The following is a 22,236-nucleotide window of genomic DNA, read 5'->3' as shown; positions in this document are numbered from 1 at the left end:
CCATGTTGCACTGCAGGTGGGGCAAATGCAACATGTTCAGAGGGAGTTAGATTTGGGTGAGGTGTATTCAAAATGAAATCTACAGATGGAGCCCCTCTACGAGATGCGCGCGCACCCTGTTCTGACAGAGATCCCCGCTGCTGTACGCCACCTCCCAGGTCCCGATCACCGTTTTGGTACAAATAGGTGGGTACACATTGACTGTAGTCTAAGTTGCACCTTCTACTATTTATGTGGTACATCCAAATCAGACAAAATTGTATGCCCTCCCCTATCTGTCCTATCTGCCAGTCAGCCACAGGACAGGCAGTCCCATTGAGATACGCTGCCTTCCTCGCTATGGAACTACCAGACCGTGCTTTAATATGCAGATTGCATCCTGTGGAAACCCACTCCCTCTCTCCTTTTCAGCTCTATCTGGCTTCTATGGACTGCTGCTGATGCAGTCCGTAGAAGCATTTGTCTTGCGCATGTGTCATCCTTACGTTATTTATGAGCATGCACTGGTATGCATCTATTGTTCGGGTACTGGGACCCGGCAGGCTGTCTCCTCTCTGGGCAGGATTAGCAGCAGCCCCCTTCCCACAAGAAGGTAAGAGCCACTTCTGATTGCAACTGTCCTGGCCTTTCCTGAACAGTGACTGAAAGGTGGCTATTCAGTTGCATGGAAATGTAATGTCTTAATGGCATGTCACAAACTCAGGCACTTAATCTAAGAATGCACATTGTGGGGTCACGGCCCTTCCACAGTTAGAGGCAGACTAGTCCACCGGGGAGAACTGATGCTAATATTACCATAAACATTGCTGATGCACCTGCGGCAAGAGTTACTAAAGTGGCTGCAGCAGCATCACATTCAGAATCAGCCCCATTAGATGGATTCTCTCCTTTGCCTATAAGTCGTTTATATTTAATAGTACATTAAATTAAACAATAAACTGGTTCATCAGCTGCTAACATGTAAAACAAGTGTTGAAATTGTGGAGTATAAGTAAAAAATATAACATAAAATACAAATCATCTTTGGAAGACATTTTTTTGTTTATATTATTTTCTGTTTTTTATTTTCTCAAACTACTATGTATTTTACTCTGATTCTTGGTTGCCATGGCAATACCAGTTTGCTTAATTTCTGTGACTGGAAGAGGTCAATTTATATTCCACTGACAAAATATTTTTGCGAAGGCCATATTGTAGCAAAAAACTGATTCTTGTTGACTGAACAATATCTGCAAGAATGATGCATGTATCTGATCTACCATAACGACTGCCACAGTAACAAGTACAACATTATATTGCATACTGTCCTACTCTCAATGTATGGTGTAGCCCCCGCACTCCCGGAAGGGTAGAACCTCTCCTACTTCCCACCCGCTTCCTAGTGAGATGAAAACCTCTACAATCGCGATGGCTGCATAAGGAGGGTGGGGCTAGAGAAGCAAATAACACCATTCAGTCCCTCCCCCTACCCAAGGAACTGCGAATCACAGGTATGTCCTCATCTTGGAGGTGAGGCCTAATGACACCACAGTCTGATCTCTGCCCCCCCCCCCCCCCCCCCCGAATTAGCATACTGTGTCTCCTCTCCAGATTTTTCCCAAAGAGTAAACTTAAAAGGTAGGCAAGAATGTTATATTGTAATTGTGTAATCTTCATTATCAAGGTGGGTGATTCAATTTCTAGCGGTATGGCTTCATACATTACTGCAATGTTCGGCTGCTCCTGTGTACATTACATACAATAGACAGTCTTTGCTCATTTTCTGTGCACCTTTATGGTCTGTGAGATAACATGAGAGAAGATATAGATATTGAAGGTGATTCAGATCTGGCCTCTGTATTGTGAAAAATGCAATGTATCAATGATTCAGTACATTGCACAAGCTCCAGATCCATAATACACATATTCAGTATGGTTCCTTCATCGTGAGACATAGTAAGGCTGCAGAAATCAATTGACTGACAGTTTACATCCGTTTGGGTATGGGGAGATGGCTTCCATTTCAAGTGTGGGCATTTCGAGTATGGGCATGTCACCTCCATTTTTCTGGGAGTGCCAAAGCCTGGGTCTCCATCTTGTGAAAGAGATATCCTTACCTCAGCAATGGAACTGTATAACCTCAAGAGATGCATCAATCTGATATTATTTCCTCAGGTGCAGCAGAGAATCACACATGCATGCAGGAAGTATCTGCAGTACTTCTAGCAGATGTTGCCTGTTTCATTACCCTGTGTTAGCAATGTTATCGCTTCCAAATAAGCAGCAGTGACGCTCTTTCCAACCACTTGTATTGTGCTGAATTCATCTGCTAATTTGAGGATGTGACTAGGAGGAATGGTGCCTGCAGTGTGCAATTGGAATCATAATCTAAATGACAGCTATATCACTAACAAAGTTGAGCACATTAATAAGTTTTCTGCCTGGACTACTAGTAGTCTCTTAAATTAGAGGTCACCTTCAAAGTATATCTATATAATGTGCCTAGAGAATGCAGTCGGCATCCCAGCAGTCAGTATACCAACGCTGTCATCTCGTCAGTCAGTATACTGACACTGGTATCCCGACTGCCTTCAGAATGCCAATGCCACACCCTTGAAAGGATCAAGATGCCAATGCTTGAACACCGACAGCCAGCATACCAACCGGTGATGGTAGGGCCAGGGATGGGGTGGTTAGGTTTAAACATTACTGGATTTAGGGTTAGCCTTCATGGAGCAGAAGATTAGGATTAGGCACCACAGAGGGGGGGGAGTTAGGTGTAGGCACCAGGAAGGGGGGATTGGGGGCAGACTGTGGTACAGTGGGGGTTAGCTTTACAAGGTGGGATAGGGGGTTAGATTTAGGCACTAGTGGGGAGGGTAAGGCTCAGGCTGCACTGGGGGGGGGGGGAGTCTTAGGGTTTGGCTTTTTCCAAGAAGGGAGGGTTAGGGGAGGGTAAGTATACCTGAAATCTGTGTTGATTACCTCTATTGACATCCGTAATTCTGACCGCCAGTCATCCATATGTATCCCGTGCCTAGTACGTCAACATTACACCAATTTTTGATTATAGTAGAGGCTCTATGAGCGGTATCTTGCCCATTTAAGCTCAGTGGTGCCACTTGTATGAAGATAAATAGACAATTTAGGATGCAGCTTGTAGAACATTCCACTAAACTTCCAATAAATTGGTTTGCTTTAATGTATAATTACTTGGACTTTCAGGCACATACCAATGGTTTAGAGAGAACCATCTTAAAAGCATTGTAGGCCATAGGCAAAACAATGCACTAGGGTCCCGATGACTAATGAAAAAGAATTATAGCATGCAGATCCTGCAGCTTGATCGACAGGTTGCAGCTATTTTGGAGTGGGGAGGGGGTTTTCCAAAATGAAGGTGTGGAATCTTTTGAAAGTACAGAACAGCATCTTCTGAAGCAAATGTCCTGGCCTCTGCCACATGATGCTGCGTCCTTGGATGCAGCGGCGGATTACACAAGCATGCAGTAGTCGTCTATTAACACAAGACACCTCTTGCAGCATCAGCTTACTGTACCTTCCTGCGTCCATCTATGAATCCAGCACTATGATGCTTGCTGCATGCCTACAGTAAATGAGATATTCATAGTGGAGTTTTTCAAAATAAACGTATAATTGTGCGGTGTGGAATTGAAACAAATTAGGAAGCCGTGGAGCGTGTTTTGGGAAGCTCAAGGGCTCCCGGCAGTTTATATTTACCAGTGCAATACACTGAATGATGGGTTATTTTGATCAATGTCACTTTTTAATGAATTTTCTGCAATTTTATTTTCCAAGAAAGCACTGAACAGGATGTTGATTTGTTTGTGCCAGAAGAAGCAGTTAATAGAAAACGGATTAAGTCAGAGGTCATTACATATTCGCTAATATGCTGCTTACAGATGTCTAACTGTGTTACCACATATTTAGCGGAAACCAAGAAGCTGAAGATCTCTTGTTAGAGTTACTGCCTGTAAGTGCTGGGAAACCAGTCATAAGTGGTTGCGAATAGGAAATGAGATCATTGCAAACCACTGCATTAATGAGGTACAGGCCTGCAGCCAAGTAGACAGTGTATTACTCTTCATAATGTTCTATTTACATTAAGGAGTAAAAGACTGGTGCACTTGTATAATAGAAGAATTGCTTTTGTAAAATATAACCATACTAAGCCAGGAGCTGCCTTTATTTACACTTTATTGTTTTATAGATAAAGGGTGTAAAACATTGGGTATGTAAGAGTAGCAGAAAACATCTGATAGTACTGGTAATTAAGCAACATGGATTATCAGCAATACAGTGAGCATACTCTTTTGACTCTATGTGATGTTCCTACTCCCATTATTGCCCATACTTGACCGGCCGCCACCCGGATCCATTGTGTCTGCTCCCGGTACCTGCTCCCACACCATCGGAGCAATACCGGTGGTAGCAGACACTTGGGAATAAATAGATCACCGCCGCATCCATTTTCCTACACCAGCCGGTAGTATGTTTCCTTTTTTCCATCAGGAACATTGTTGCTAATTAAAAACATTTGATACAACTGTATTCAAACCTAAGGGAACTGTTGTATTATTACCATCCAATTGGGAACTGTATATATCAAATTGAAGCTCAATCGTTGGCTATAAAAATCTAAAATCAGGCTCTTAGTGGTTGTAGTCGGATGTTCGTTTATTTTTATTGTGTAAATGTATGTATTTTTATTGAATTGTGTTTATTGTGTATTGATTGAAATTAATAATCATTGAGTAAAATAATAACAAATTAAAAGATCAACACAGTGCGCTCTCTTTTTCTTTTGTGTATTTTATCTTATTGCCCATACTTGCCTGCCCACTCGGCTTCTGTAAATCAGCGGGGGAGGGGGGACAAATGGAAAGGTGGCCAAATCTCACAGGCCCAGCTGGCATCTGCTTCCAGACTATAACTACAGAAGCGGGTGGTGTGGCTGGAAGATGATGTGACTCATTGTAGCAACGCCCACTGCTGTACAATAATGCAAACCCATTGCCATGCCCCCACCCAGCAAAACATGCCACATCACACCATTTGTTGTGCGGATGACATCAGGAAGATTGTTATGATTACCCCTCAAGTAAATTTCCAGGTGCCCTGATGCAGGATAACTTCATATAGAAATGTAAAGAGATTAATACCGTACAGCTGTAAAACACTTTGAAGCAACATATGTTTATTTATCATTGATATGGTGCATTTTCAGATATTTGTTTTATGAGATTAACTGTATGTAGATGACAGGCCCACTTCAGAATATTTATTTTTAGACACTTTTATTCTCACGGTTTTGAATGCCAGTCCGTATGCATAGCGTATCAGTAAGGTGTTTGCTGTGAAGAATGGGCCTGATTAATTTTCAAGTAAAGTAAAAAAAAAAAGTAGCTGGGCAAAACCATGTTGTACTCGGGTGGGGCAGTTGTAACATGACCAAAGAGAGAGAGATTTGGGGGGAGTATGTTCAAACTGAAATATAAATTAAAGTTTAAAAATAAAGGTGTCTAATATTTGTAGGCTACATGCAACAGCAGCTGGTATTACCCTGCAGAGAAATAAAGAATACAATTATTTGCTCCCTCTGCATGGCAACATGGTTTGTTCCACACACAGGGGGTTATTCTAGTCCATGACAAAATCCTTCTTAGATGGACAAAACCATGTGCACTGCGGGTGGGGCAGATGTAACTTGTGCAGAGAGAATTAGATTTGGGTGGGGTTTTTCTTCAAAGTGAGATCTATATTGAAGTGTAAAATCATGCAGTCAGTATTTTCCCTGCACAGAAACAAAATAACTCACCCAAATCTAATTCTATCTGCACATGTGACATCTGCCCCCCTGCAGTGCACATGGTTTTGTCCATCTAAGAAGGATTTTGTCAGAAAGAATGAACTAGAATAAACCCCACAGTTACTTGCTTTCTTTGATTTACTAATAACATGAATCATATCCAATCTCTCATACAGCTACATATTTTGTACATCTTATGTACCTGAAAAGCATTATATTACATGCAGTAATAACTACACTTTTCTTTTTATACCTAGGTACCAACGTTAATGATGGACACCCAGTTTTCTGAGTTCACACCAGATATTACACCAATTATGTTGGCAGCTCACACTAATAATTATGAAATTATAAAACTTTTAGTCCAAAGAAGGGTGACTATACCTCGCCCGCACCAGATACGTTGCAACTGTGTGGAATGTGTCTCCAGCTCAGAAGTTGATAGCCTCAGACACTCTAGGTCGAGACTCAACATCTACAAGGCTCTGGCCAGCCCCTCTTTGATTGCCTTATCCAGTGAGGACCCCATTCTGACAGCTTTCCGCCTTGGGTGGGAGCTGAAAGAACTCAGCAAAGTGGAGAATGAGTTTAAGGCAGAATATGAAGAACTATCTCAGCAATGCAAGAGATTTGCCAAGGACCTGCTCGACCAAGCACGGAGCTCTCGAGAACTGGAAATTATACTAAACCATAGGGATGACCAGAGTGAAGAGCTGGATCCTCAGAAGTTTCATGACCTGGCAAAGCTGAAGGTAGCAATAAAGTATCATCAGAAAGAAGTAAGTTATATCTTACTCACAGACAGTGGGGTCAAGAGAGTTTTTGTCTACTTCCTGATTTCCTTAATTTTGCATATTTGTCGCATTTAATTGATTCAGAATTGAACAAAATTAAACATAGGACAAAGTCAAGATTCATAAACACAAATACGACTTTACAATTCATGTTTCATTCATTCAAGCAAAAACATAGGAGTCCTGTTTAAAGTCATTCCATTGCATACTGTATCAATTGGAATCAAGTCAGGGATTTTTGTTTGAGCCATTGAGTAGTGGACTTGCTCTTGTGCTTTGCATGGTGGTCTTGAATTTCAGATCACATACAGATTACAAGAAATTCTTCCTCATTATTTTCTGTTAGAGTACAGAATTCCTGATTCCATTAAATATTACAAGTCGCCTAAATCCTGATGCAGCTAAGTATCCCCACACCATCACTCTACCACCACCATGTTTAGCTGTTGGTCTGATGTTCATATTATGGAAAACTGTGTTTGCTTTATGCGAGATGTAATGATATCTTTGTCTTCCGCAACAATCCATTTTTGTCTAATCAGTTCACGGAACATTAACCCAAAAGGCTTGGAGGTTATCAATGTAAGATGAGCCTTTATGTTCCTTTTGTTTACCAATGGTTTTCGTCTTGTAGCACTCCCTGAATGAATACCATGCAGAATTATGCTTTGACATTAAAGACCCCCATCCGCTAGTGTGATATTGCCCCTTTTCATCCAATTTCGAGCTCCTAGAATGAGGGATCAGATGAATAGTGTACATATTACCTGCATTTTCCTCCAACTCAGATAGCTGAGGCGCATTCACATGCTCCTCTGATTGGAATCATAGATCGTCATGGCTGCCTCTGATTGGAGTCATAGATCGTCATGGCTGCCATGAATATTTATCATATTCCGCAGCCATGACTGGTATCGTATACAATACATCATATGCAAAAGGACCGAATATTGTGTAGTACATGCGACCCTGCCACACCGAAGCTGTCAGGGAAGTGGGTGGGATATTGCATGTGGATGAGGGGCCCTTACTAAGGCAGGCAAGGCTTCCAGTTCTTTAGATGTACAACTGGGATATTTTATGACTTCATAGATGAGTTATTAGTGTGCTCTTGGAGAAATTATGGTAGGCCAGACACTTCTGGGCAGAGTCCCCAAATTTGCACGTTTTCTGAAAATCGCACATGCAATAGGATGCGAATTACGCTTTTTGCTGTGAAAAGCGCAAATTTTGACCTGTTAATTTATTCTCACACTTCAATTCGCATCCAGAAGTTTTTCCATTATAAAGTATACAACTCGCAAATGAGCATAACCAGCGGCAGGCTCATTGAACTGGTCCTGGTTTCAAAAATACAGGGGACAAAAAAACTGTGTGTCCCCTGTATTTTGGAACCAGCACCGGGCTCCAACAGCCAGTAGTATCATGCCACATCCGGGGAACACCATTTACGTAAGGTCCCCCGTCTGTACCATGCGCACCATGGCTGGTCAGCCTGGACCGGGTACCTGGGGCAGTGGGTCTCCCCCAATAAAGGGGTTCTCCCCCAGGCTTCACCCGTCCAGGGTGTGGCTGAACCGTAGGGCTGTCCCCGGCAACCCAGGGTGGTGGATGGATGACTGATGTGAGCAAAAATAGATTTAAACACATTGTTTAATACAGGTGAGCTGCAAGACCCAGCAAGCGGGGCATTAATATGCCCGCTGGGTCTCATAGTTCACCTGTATAATGAATGTGGAAATAGCAACACAGACACCCAGAACAGTATAACTTTATTAGCACACATTTACACCATGAAATCACACATAAACATACCTGCTCCAGCGCTGTGTCCTCTCTGCCTCTGCTGCTGCTCACTCGGCGGTCAGTGCTGAGTGAGCAGTGGCAGAGGCAGAGTGAACACAGCATGCGGGGCATGAATGCCCCCCCCCCCCCCCCGAACTCGTAGTTCACCTGTAAAAATAATGTTTAAATAAAAATATAGACACAGAGAAAAGAGTAACTTTAATAAACATACACTAATTGTACGCCACTATACATTACCATTCCAGGCTCCAGTGGTGACTGTCTCAGCAGCAGCTCACCCCACAATGACAGTGGGGGTGAGCCAACTCCCCTACCACTGGCTGCGGGGTGAGCCGACTCCCCTACCACTGACTGCGGGCTGAGCCGGCTCCCCTACCACTGACTGCGGGCTAAGCCCGCTTCCTCCTCGCTAATGATAGCTTGTATAGCGCTGTCACAGACCACATTCCCTTTGCTGGCGCTAGCATTCAGCATGCGCAGGGGGGCCTTACACTGTACTGGCTGTCACTGGGCATAGGGACAACCCTGCCTTCATGTTTCAGGTACTTATGCCTCTGCTCTAAGCAATTATCAATTTCTAATTGAGCTCTTTCTTATGTGCTATTTTTTATTCTTCATAGACTGTCTGCATTCTGTTCTTTCCCCGGCTGTTTAATTCTCTAGTGTAAGATCAGGTAGCTCTTGATCCTCAGCAGAAATTAGGAGCAGTTATGTGTCAAATAAATGCATGCTATGAATTTCATAACACTAACAGTGGCTAATTATTTATTTAGCAGACAGAAGGGACATAATTGTTATACATTTATGCATGGCACGCATAAAACATTAATCCAGACGACAGAAAATCTCTTATTTCATAAAACTCATACCCATTTTCTCACTATTTATAACAATTAACCCATTCATACTGTAGTTCTTGTCTAATAAAGACAATCAATAAAGACAATTGGGGGTATATAGCCTGTATACTGGCAGTTCAGCCCTTGCACTAACCTGTGCTATGTGTAAGATTGCTGGCTGCATAATAACAGTAATAGCTCATGACTGAGACACGATAAGTGTGCGGAGCTGAAGGTCACAGTGAACTGTCATATGGGACTATAATATGTTCAGTGTGTGTTTAGAATACATTTAAGATGAATATCATGCGTAACCCTTTGAGTGCCAATGTTGCTGTGAGCGATCCTCAAAATATTCACTAAAAATGCCAGCGCTCTCACAGCAACTGTTCTTTTAGTATAAATACAAATACAGCCAAGTCAATTAATTGAAGTTTAGTTAAATATTGCACCCAAAAATAAGTCGCTGTGAGCGATGCTGGCATTATTAACAGATATTATGAACAATGGTCAGGGAACAGGGGTAAATTACCATAAACGGGAAAAATTTAATTCCTGGTATAATGGACGGTCACGCTGCCGAGACTCATATGGATCTATATGCATGCCTGGCTGTGTGTTACAGTACTGTAGTGTACAAGGACCTGACGCAGTGCAGTGTGTCAGGCCCTTGTGTATAATATGCTTCCCTGTGTGATGTCCTGGGCCCCGTCTCCAAATCAGCCTGCTTTAGAAGATTGGACTAGTTGCTGCACCATCTCGGCAGCGCACAGTCTGTTTTGCCACTGCGGCGCTGAGTTTCTTTGCATGGTTATAAGCTCCTGTCATGGTAGCATACCCATCTCTAGTCTAGGGGAATATTTGCACAGACTGTCACTATATTATCTTTAAATGCTGACACTAATAGTTGCCTGGACGTCACATTATTAAGGGCTATACCACACACAGCCTGGCAGCCATTGATGATGAGGATGATGATTACCAAGTATGGCTGTGTGTGGTACAAATTTTCCACCACACACAGCCATACATGGTAATCATCATCATCATCATCATGATCAATAACTGCCAGGCTGTGTACCGTACTAGCAGGATATATAATCAAAAATCAAAAGTTCCCTGACCCCTGTCCCTTGACCCCTGTCTGCTGACCCTTGTATTAGAACAAAACATTAATCTTGGAATAGAGCATTTAAAAAAAAAAGATGATATAGTGTCTATATTATTTTCCTTTAGCACTGGCAGTTAATGCAATCACTGGCAGGACAAAACACAAATAGGGTACCACACCAACTGCCAGTAAGTGCCAGGTGGAGATGTTTCACAGGTTTGGTGAGACAGTTGGTGTTTGTTCCCCTGTTTATAAATTGGGCTACTGCAGCACCACCTCTGGAACTGCAACTGAATGTACTAAGATATGCATTATTTATATTTGACTTAGTAATGGAATCGGAAATGACCTCCATTGCACATTTGTGCATATGACGCATCCCTGTGTTTGATTCAAATAATTTCAAAGCCAATCAAATATACTAATTTACACATCTGTATTGAACCTCCTACTGCAATTATTAATGGTCCGTTACCATATAATGATGAATATTTTCATTTTTAATTAACATATTTCTGCTATACAGTATGTTAAGGGGGAATTTTACTAAGCTCTCATTTGTCTGTTTGAGAAAAAAAATTCCAATAAATTACAAAGCTTCCATGTTTTCAGTATTCTTTTTTTTACGATGGTGAAGTCATTCACGTTTGGCTGCCAAGTTTGATGGCAGCCAAACACTGACAAACATTAAGCAGGTGCTTCTGTATTTAAAAGTAAAAAAAAAAATAGCTGGTTTAAAAAAATAGGGGAGACCTCTACATCTTTATACCCCTGTAAGGCAGCGGGGGCCTGCGAACAGCGACGGGGAGGCGGAGGGTGGCAGCGGGGAGCTCCATTGGACCTAGGAACGCGAGGGTCTTTTGCACACTCGTCCCCTTCCAATGGCGATACCTGGCATCTGGCGAGGGCTGGTGATTCTATCGCCAGCCCTCGCAAAGCTAGGCCGGTTCCATCTCTCGATATTAGTTTGAAGTACAAACCCCATCCAAATATCTCACTTTTGCAAACCAACCGGAATTACCCCTTTGGTTTGCTAATGGACAAAACCATGTGCACTGCAGGTGGGGCAGATGTAACATGTGCAGAGAGAGTTAAATTTGGGTGGGGTTTGAACAAACTAATATCTATATTGACGTGTAAAATAAAGCAGTCAGTATATACCATACACAGAAACAAAATAACTCACCTAAATCTATTTCTTTATGTACATGTTACATCTGCCCCACCTGCAGTGAAGCATGGTTTTGTCCATTATTAAACCAAGGGCCTGATACTAGTTTGCCGAGAGATGCCGCCCCGCACAATACCCGACCCCCCCCCCCCCCCCAATTCCCTGCGGTACCATGCCTGCCCATGTAGCCATGGGAACACCCAGTGTTTTCATGAGGATGCCTATAAAACGCTGGGCATTCACATGTGCGACCCCCATCCCCACCGCCATCTGCCCCCGGCCTGCCCCGATCCTTGCGGACAACTAGACAACTATGCAAGTCGCCAAAGCCCTTTGCGAAGGGGCGCTGCACATGCACATAGTAAATCATGCACATGAGCAGAACCCCAAACATCAGAACGGGGCCGAATTCACCCCGTTCCTACTCAATTAGAATCAGGGCCCAAAAGTGCTTTGCGCATGAACCTGAATCAGGCCCATAATACAGAAGTACACATTTTCACTGACACGAAATTGCTTTTTTTGGCGCCTTTCTCTTAAATAATTTATTTTTATAAATTACACATTTTTTATTAAATATATGAAACTGCTCTTGATATGATGCATGTTCCCAAACACACAGAATATCATTTCAAAGATTCTTCTACTCCAGCTGTCAACAAGATGGGCTTCTCTGTGTCATGTTATTGCTGTTCTTTTTATGAGTCGCTTTACAAATTCTACCATTGTTGTTTTTTCCCCCATTGGTGCCTGCGTACCACATGAGGAAAAGTGTTCTGGGTCTGCATGGAACCTATTGTAAGTTTAATGTATCCAGTTTGCGGAGTGAAATACCGTTTATGGTAACTGTGTAACTAGGGTCACAGAACTTGTATAATTTAAATAGTTGATGTTTCTTGAGTTGCTGCTTTATGGAACCTAGAGATACAGTATGAATGCTAACACAGAGTTTTACAAAGGTATCTATCATTTAGACTATACAGTAAGTGGAGCATTTACAATGGGTGCAATGTACAGTATGTGCTGGCGGGCTAACACTGCAGACGCTGCACTTATTTTTAATTCTTACCTTCTTACCTTCCAGTCCCACGATTAAGGCAGCAATGCTGCCGGAATTGCCAGAAAAATGGCCACTGTCCCATTTTTCCAGAGATCTGCGCATGCATAATAGAGTCTGAGCACTTTAATGCTCAGACTCTATTGTGCTGTGCAGCATGCTACTTGCGGCCGGCAGAAAGGAGGGGGCCTGAATGGAGAAGGATGCACACGGACCTCCTCCTCTCTTAATCTTTATTGCTTATCACCATAGGCGTGCGCAGTACATTTTATTAGGGGGTGCACTGTCAAAGCGGTGTGCCTAGCACCACCTATTGGGCATGTCTAACACCGCCATTGAGTCTGTCTAACACTGCCAATCAGTCGTGCACTCACTACAATGTAAAACGTCTCTCAGCCACACCATTATATCCTGTCTATGTCAGTTTTAATCTTCTTAATACTCTGTGTAATAGTACATGCAAATAAAGTCAAAATTATATCTGGATGACACAGACATATAGTGATATGACAATGGTGTAATACAATTAATAATGCAAAACACACATAATGGATTGATGGGTGCTTATTTTAATGGAATACAGGTCAAAAAAGCTAAAGTCTTTGGTGAAAGGTATTGCTGGTATTACTAGCAGTAACATGTGTGGGGGTGGAGGCACAGCATTAGGGAGTGCCTGTGCACCCTTAACACTCATTGTGCGCACGCCTATGCTTATCACTTTAAAATAACTGCAAGGGTTGGGTGCAGGATGACCAATCAGAGGGTGCTGTTTGTAGGCCTGCCAAATTAACAATGGGGTGGATGGAGCACAGTGCCAAGCCTCCACGTAAAAATAGTCATGTCATGCCAGCTTAATGTTAACCAGCTACCACTTGGCCACACAGCCAGCCATAAATAATAAATATTATTATTCTATTTTCCTCACAAAATGCAGTGTTTCTATTTTTACTTATTTAGGGAGATATTGGGGCTGATAGTATAAGAGGGGTACATGCCAACATGGAACCAGTCACACCCATGGGCCACGCAGCACTGACCACAGCTTCTCTTAAAAGTCCCTTGAACATTTAAGCCTCTGGCCCATGTGGACCTTAATCTGAACCTGGTTTGCTGGACTGCATCTTAATGTTCCCACCATAAACTGTTGTAAAGCTTAAAACTCTAAAACTGTGTGTCTGTAATATAAGGTTCTGTATACAGTAAGAAAACACCAGCGCATCATTGCCAGGCAGGAGACGGGCAATCATCTTCTGTATCAGTAATCTCTGTTTTATTGTCGGAGTGCGTGTATCGTAAGCACTAGAGACAGGTGATAAATAAATATGATTGTAGCCGTGTTTACTCTAGATTCATATCTCTACAGTCTAAAGAAGATTATCCAGAAGGCAAAGATAAGTCATTATGCATCCTGTGTCATAATACATGAACAAAGTATTGATAAGCATTAATGGGTTCTTCCCCAGCTGTGAGCAGACGGGGGTAAAAACAGGACTTGTTTTGTGTTTACATGTTATGTACGCCCACTCGCTCCTCTGCCTGTAGTTATATTATGCTGTCTTCTCTTTGTTCATGCACACTTATTACACAACTCTTTCTAATAAAGATATCTCATTCTGCACAGGCAGATTGCTCTGTATAATGTGTTATGATAAGTCAACAGCATTGCGCTACCTGACAAACATCGTAATGCATCATAGCTTATAGGGGAGAATGGTGACCTAATTCTTAGCTAGTCATTTCGGTGCAGCTTAATTTCATGTGTAGCTGGGTTTATATTAGCATACTGTGCATAAATATGAGCAAAAGCATGTCCTGCAGAGCAATATCATGGGTAATCTGTTTGGGCATACAGTACATATGGTTCATGGACCACTTTTTGCCATCAATGTGGATTTTTTAACTGATTCGTAATAGAATATAACTGTAAAGTACCAATTATAGGTTTTAATGGTTATGGAATAAAAGGTCAACAGTTTCTGAGTGGGCATGCACGGGGCCGACATAGACAAAAGGTTGACACAAGCAGAAGGTTCACATGGAAATACTCAATACATGAAAAGGTCAACATAACTTTTTCATGTTTTGTAGTGTCAATTTCCGGATTTTATTACATGAATTCAAATTAGTGTAACACGTCCCCTTGCATGACGAGCAAAGCTCCACTACTGCTGTGCTCTGCACATTTTCTATAACGCACCAGCCAATCAGAATCAGAATCAGCTTTATTGGCCAGGTATACTTGCGTATACTAGGAATTTGATTTGGATTGCTGTGCAGCAGTCGTTTAGGTAACAGTTAAACAGTGAAAGTACAGATATACATAACACATACAGGTATACGCTCGATGTGCCCTGGGGATTGTAGATGCAGGGAACATATATTCACTGAGCTGTACAGCGCCTAGGCAGCCATCAGCAGCGCTACTGGTCATTGCAACAGCCAGGTAGGTAACAACATAAACAGAGACAGTACAGTTATCACACAGGGAACACCTACCCGCCGAGCTGCACAGCGCCTATGCAGCCAACAGCGGCACCACTGGTCATTGCAAACAGCCAGGTAGGTAACAGTTAAGCAGGGACAGTATAGTTAGGTTGCTATGCAGTGTGTGGGAGACACAGGGTACATATGGCTGAGGGGAACATTCAGAGGCAGCAGTGAAAATAATAATTTTATTTATACAGCACTTCTCTTCAATCAGCTGTGTTTGAAATATTACGGTTGGGAGTTGAATGGCTGGTGTGTTATATCCTTCCACTTTATCTCCAGTTTATCTCATTGCCAGGCTTAATACATCTGCCCCACAGTGCGGCACCAGATTCTCTAAATAACAGCCTCCCACAAGCAGGTAGAGAAATGGACAAAGGGATTACACAGTACCCTGCATCGGAGGTAGGGAAAGATAGGATGAGTGTTACCCGGAGTAACCGTCTGTTTTTCCCGAAAAGATGCCTAAATTATTTTAATCTTATTATTTGACATTATATTTGGCGGTACTTGTATACCTTTACGGCTCCCATCGCATGCCATTGCATGCCATATGTAGTGGCATGCGATGGCATGCGATGCGATTCGATTTTTCCGGGTTTTATAAGCATTTGTTATAAAAAATCGCATGCCATGCGATGCAATGCGATGGCATGCGATTTTGATCACAAATGCATCCAAATGCATTTAAATGAGTAGCAAACATGTTAAATGCACCCCAAATGTCTTTTTTCACACTGTACCACCCCCACTATCAACGCCAACCCGAAGCGTGGTGAGCGGTACGCGTCCTACGACCTTTTCATAACCCCACTATCCACGTCGGCGAGGAGTTGTGAATAGAAAGTGTGGCGAGCGCAGCGAGCCACTGAGCCCGAAGTGTGGCGAGCGGACGCGGATACCTTCACAGGTATCCATGTCCCCTCGCGGGATTCACAGCTATCCGTGTCCGCTCGCCACACTTTCTATTCTCAACTCCACGCCGATGTGGATAGTGGGGGTATGAAAAGGTCGCAGGACGTGTACCGCTGCGCTCGCCACGCTTCGGGTTGGCGTTCATAGTGGGGGTGGTACAGTAACAAATGCCCTTTGGGGTGCATTTAACATGATTTCAACACATGTCAATGATTTCTGTGAGAAATGGCATCGCATCGCATCACATCGCATGCGATGCCATGCGATGCAATTTTTTTTCTATACGATGCACATCGTGGGAGCCGTGATACTACAAAAGTACCTATTTGGCTTCACCTTTTTCTATTACTGACTAACCAAGTGCTCTAAATAACCATATTCATATTTGGGAGTTGGGGCGCGTTCGGGCACTCGGTGTTCTGGCGCTCGGGTATTTGGGAGTTTGCACGTTCGGAAGTGTTTGGGCGCTTAGGTGTTGGGGGTGCACATACAGTATTCAGGTGCTCTGGCGCACTAGGGTGCACATGCTCTTGGGTATTCAGGTGGCTGGATATTTGGGAGTTCGGGTGCTCGGGTATTGGGGCGCTTGAGTGCATTCGGGCACTTGAAAAAATTATAGATGCCATTTTGAATTTCTCTTGTGTATCTAAATGAAGTGCATAAAGTATGTAGAAATAAAACAATAATCCTACATGGAATACCTTTTTGAAATTGATTTTGGACAGGAAGAAATGTCGCTGTGTGGTGCACCAATAGAGGATTTATTAAAATGTAACCTTTATTAATGTCGGTTAAAAGTATAGCGAAATAAAATGACACAAAACATAAAAGACATACACATTCTCGTTAAAAAAGGATATAAGTTATCCTTACGACGTGGGGTCCCACACTCCTTATTCCTAATTTCCACTTAAATTGGAGTACATACACTGTCTAGTAAGTATATTGAGTATTCTTTATACATATATGGCGGATAGTGAACACACAGGTCTCAATTGAGGTCAATTCAAATTACCCCAATCATTGGGGAAAGGTTGGTGCAACTCCAAACGAACTGTCAGGGTAGGTGTACCACTTTTCAATTAGAAGATATAACGTGTATGGTAGTGTGAAAATATAATTCAAGTGACCAGTGCTGGTATTCGGGGGCACTGGTGGCTGCTCAAAACTAGAACTGATACGCTGATTGTGCTTATTTAATAATAGCGCTAATCACACAGTATCTAATATGTAGGCAGCGTGAGAATACAATTTGAATTAGCCGGTGCTTATATCTGAGAGTACCGGTAGCTGCTCAGTGTGTGGTACTCACACGCTGACTGAGCGTATTAGTAGCAGCGGTGATCGCTGCACGCTAACTGAGCGTAGCAGTAGCAGCGTTGAACCCACAGTCCCTGGAGTGCGGCGTGCTCTATTATGACACGCCGTCTCACAATTAGCAGGACTGGATAACAGTTATAATATGTTAGAATAGATAGGCGTGCGCCCTCAGCCAACGGGCTGTATGTTCATGCGCCCATGCAGTATAACAATTTTTAAGCTAGACAGATAAAAATTTGTACATTTCAATGGAGGTGGGGGAGTGGGGGTAGCCCACGAAGTGTACAGTCGGCGTACGCTTCGCTAATGAGCTTCGTCAGGACCAACCTGGGTGGTGCCTGGGAGCTCTTTAAATACCTGTAGGTTCATGAATATGGTAATGCGCAAGTGCGCTCATTGGCTATCCATGCTGTCAATCAAGGATTACGTAATACGCTGTGGTGAGTGTTCCGTTTACTAGTTGTAGATAGGGTATCTGCTGGAAAACTGCGGTACAGTTATCGGTGGGGATATGTACGATATATTGGGTATGGCAGTGCAGATAGATAAAGAGTTTATGTCGTCATTCATTAACCCCTTCCCGACATATGACGTAAATGTACGTCATATGCCGGTTGCGGGGGAATCAAGCCAGCTCACGGAGTGAGCTGGCTTGAAAGAGAGCAGGTAATGGCTGTATATTACAGCCAGGTACCTGCTCTCACGGCCACGAGCGGCGAGTTCGCCGATCGTGGCCGTTTAACCCTTTAAGCACCGCGGGCAAAGCGCCCGCAGTGCTTAAATAGCTGATCGGAGGGGGGGCGCCCCCCTCCGGCGCCGATCGGGGCCCCCCGCGGCGAGATCGGAGGGTGCCAATCGGTTGCCATGGTAGCCAGGGGTCTAATGTAGACCCCTGTGCTGGCCATGTCAGCATTCCTATTACATCCTGCCTGAGGCAGGATGTAATAGGAAGTGCTGAAAATCACTATGTTCAGCCATAGAGCTCTATGGCTGAACCTAGTACAGGCGATCGCGCCCCCTAGTGGTCAAGTACACTAGGGGGCCTTGTAGTAAAAGTAAAAAAAAAAAATAAAGTAAAAAAAAAAAAAAAAAAATATTAAAAGTTCAAATCACCCCCCTTTCCCCATTTCACAAATAAAAATAAATAAAAAAATAAAAAAATAAACATATTTGGTATCGCCGCGTTCCTAAAAGTCCGATCTATTAAAATATAACATTAGTTATCCCGCACGGTTAAAGGCGTAAACGGAAAATAATTCCCAACGCCAAAACTACGTTTTTTGGTCGCATCGGCTACCCAAAAAAATGTAACTAAAAGAGATCAGAAAGTCGCACATATCCCATAATGGTATTAATTAAAAAGTACACTTCAGCCCGCAAAAAATGAGCCCTCACCCAGGTCCGTAGGTGGAAAAATAAAAAAGTTATAAGCCGCAGAACATGGCGACGCAAATTAGAAAAAACGTAAAATTTTCTATTTTTTTTTTAGTGGTAAAACGTAACGAAAACTATATAAGTTTGGTATCACCGGAATCGTAACGACCCATAGAATAAAGATAACCCATCATTTTAAACGAACTATGAACTCCAAAAAAAACGTAACCAGCGCAAAATTGTGGAATGGCGTTTTTTTTTTTTTTTACCCCACATTGAATTATTTCCTTATTCCCCAGAATATTATACGGTATAGTAAATGGTACCATTAAAAAGTACAACTTGTCCCGCAAAAAAAAAGCCCTCATGTGTCTATATAGCCGGAAAATTAAAAAAGTTACGCTTATTTGAACGCGAGGAGGAAAAAAAAAAAAAAAGTTAACAAAAAAGGCCTCGTCGGGAAGGGGTTAAAGATGATGTACGGACAGGTCCAAAAAACAGGGCAGTAATTGGCCGGCTGAACCATCAGTCAAAATACGTGTTATGTTGTGATAGGTGCCTCATATGTTATTTACTGATCCATGGTCTCCATGGATACTGCAGTCCAATTGTCAAAGAGGGAAATGTGGTGACCATTATATTGGCTAATGTCCTTGAATATGGTAATGCATGGGCTAGCCTAGTTGTTAATCAAGTATTGTATAATATGCTGTGATGAATGTCCCATTTACTGGTTATAGATACGATATCCACTCAAAGCGGCAGTACATCTGTTGCTGGGGATATGCACAGTCTGTACACATCGATCAACAGCATTAAAGTCGTCATGAATTGTAGATGAACAGATTCCAAAGCAGTATAATCATTGGCTCGCCAACCTGTCAATCGAGATACGTGTTACTCTGTGATAAGTGCCCCGTACATTGTTTACTGGTCCATGGTCTCCATGGATACAGTAGTTTCACTATTAAATGGGGACATATGATGACTATTATTTTAGCCAGTATCCTGGAACACCAATGATGTCAGTGTAGGTTGAACGTAGAATTTATGTCGTCACTGATAGAGATGTATGGGTGTAAACAGGAGGATTTACGAGATAGTTGGGGACATACATAGTAGACCAATACAGTAAGGGAGGGAGTATGCTCTTTTAATAAAAAGATTTATTGAAAAAGGAGAATAATCGAAAACAGAGTAATTGTGACGGTATGTGTGTCACAATTACTCTGTTTTCGATGATTATTCTCCTTTTTCAATAAATCTTTTTATTAAAAAAGCATACTCCCTCCCTTACTATATTGGTCTACTATGTATGTCCCCAACTATCTCGTAAATCCTCCTGTTTACACCCATACATCTCTATCAGTGACGACATAAATTCTACGTTCAACCTACACTGACATCATTGGTGTTCCAGGATACTGGCTAAAATAATAGTCATCATATGTCCCCATTTAATAGTGGAACTACTGTATCCATGGAGACCATGGACCAGTAAACAATGTACGGGGCACTTATCACAGAGTAACACGTATCTCGATTGACAGGTTGGCGAGCCAATGATTATACTGCTTTGGAATCTGTTCATCTACAATTCATGACGACTTTAACGCTGTTGATCGATGTGTACAGACTGTGCATATCCCCAGCAACAGATGTACTGCCGCTTTGAGTGGATATCGTATCTATAACCAGTAAATGGGACATTCATCACAGCATATTATACAATACTTGATTAACAACTAGGCTAGCCCATGAATGCACTCACGCATTACCATATTCAAGGACATTAGCCAATATAATGGTCACCACATTTCCCTCTTTGACAATTGGACTGCAGTATCCATGGAGACCATGGATCAGTAAATAACATATGAGGCACCTATCACAACATAACACGTATTTTAACTGATGGTTCGGCCGGCCAATTACTGCCCTGTTTTTTGGACCTGTCCGTACATCATCTTTAATGAATGGCGACATAAACTCTTTATCTATCTGCACTGCCATACCCAATATATCGTACATATCCCCACCGATAACTGTACCGCCGTTTTCCAGCAGATACCCTATCTACAACTAGTAAACGGAACACTCACCACAGCGTATTACATAATCCTTGATTGACAGCATGGATAGCCAATGAGCGCACTTGCGCATTACCATATTCATGAACCTACAGGTATTTAAAGAGCTCCCAGGCACCACCCAGGTTGGTCCTGAAGAAGCTCATTAGCGAATCGTACGCCGAGCATACACTTCGTGGGCTACCCCCACTCCCCCACCCACATTGAAATGTACAAATTTTGATCTGTCTAGCTTAAAAATTGTGATACTGCACGGGCGCATGAACATACAGCCCGTTGGCTGAGGGCGCACGCCTATCTATTCTAACATATTATAACTGTCATCCAGTCCTGCTAATTGTGAGACGGCATGTCATAATAGAGCACGCCACACTCCAGGGACTGTGGGTTCAACGCTGCTACTGCTACGCTCAGTTAGCGTGCAGCGATCACCGCTGCTACTGATACGCTCAGTCAGCGTGTGAGTACCACACACTGAGCAGCTACCGGTACTCTCAGATATAAGCACCGGCTAATTCAAATTGTATTCTCACGCTGCCTACATATTAGATACTGTGTGATTAGCGCTATTATTAAATAAGCACAATCAGCGTATCAGTACTAGTTTTGAGCAGCCACCAGTGCCCCCGAATACCAGCACTGGTCACTTGAATTATATTTTCACACTGCCATACACGTTATATCTTCTAATTGAAAAGTGGTACACCTACCCTGACAGTTTGTTCGGAGTTGCACCAACCTTTTCCCAATGATTGGGGTAATTTGAATTGACCTCAATTGAGACCTGTGTGTTCACTATCCGCCATATATGTATAAAGAATACTCAATATACTTACTAGACAGTGTATGTACTCCAATTTAAGTGGAAATTAGGAATAAGGAGTGTGGGACCCCACGTCGTAAGGATAACTTATATCCTTTTTTAACGAGAATGTGTATGTCTTTTATGTTTTGTGTCATTTTATTTCGCTATACTTTTAACCGACATTAATAAAGGTTACATTTTAATAAATCCTCTATTGGTGCACCACACAGTGACATTTCTTCCTGTCCAAAAGCACACCCTCATTTGTCATATAAATTTATACCACTAGACACTTACTGAGGGGCAACCCTTTTTTGATTTACCTTATTTTTCCTGTGCGATTACCATCTCTTTCTCCTAAATATACATTTTGAAATTGAGACAACCAATTGTATATCGATATGGTTAGATCTGGGCATTAACACTATCTGTCCTATAGGGCAGTGGTTTCCAAGCTTTCTTATAGTCTTGGAGTATCAGAATATGACGATATATAAAATTAAGTCAATTGTGCTTACCTTTAGCCCTTAGGTCTGAATGTGTACAATTGTGCTTCTGATTGTCCACATAATTTGTATTTGGCAGCAACCAGCATTGTTTTTGCCTATAAAATTGACCATAAATAATAACCATCAACCCATGGCACTCTTGAAGGTGCCCT

At 42.4% G+C, this 22,236-nt stretch overlaps 1 protein-coding gene across 1 annotated transcript in view; it reads left to right on the top strand.

Annotated features, from left to right (window-relative positions):
- Positions 1–22,236, top strand: part of TRPC5 (transient receptor potential cation channel subfamily C member 5) — a 428,833-nt gene that overhangs the window by 256,779 nt on the left and 149,818 nt on the right. The window contains 1 exon segment of the mRNA XM_083159393.1: positions 6,064–6,585. Within this exon segment, the coding sequence (XP_083015519.1) occupies positions 6,064–6,585 (522 nt within the window).

The sequence above is a fragment of the Crinia signifera genome, chromosome 9 (assembly GCF_055691185.1).
Source record: "Crinia signifera chromosome 9, ASM5569118v1, whole genome shotgun sequence".
NCBI lineage: Eukaryota > Metazoa > Chordata > Amphibia > Anura > Myobatrachidae > Crinia > Crinia signifera.
Note: the sequence above shows the minus strand (reverse complement) of the source record. Positions and strands in the feature narration are given on the sequence as shown.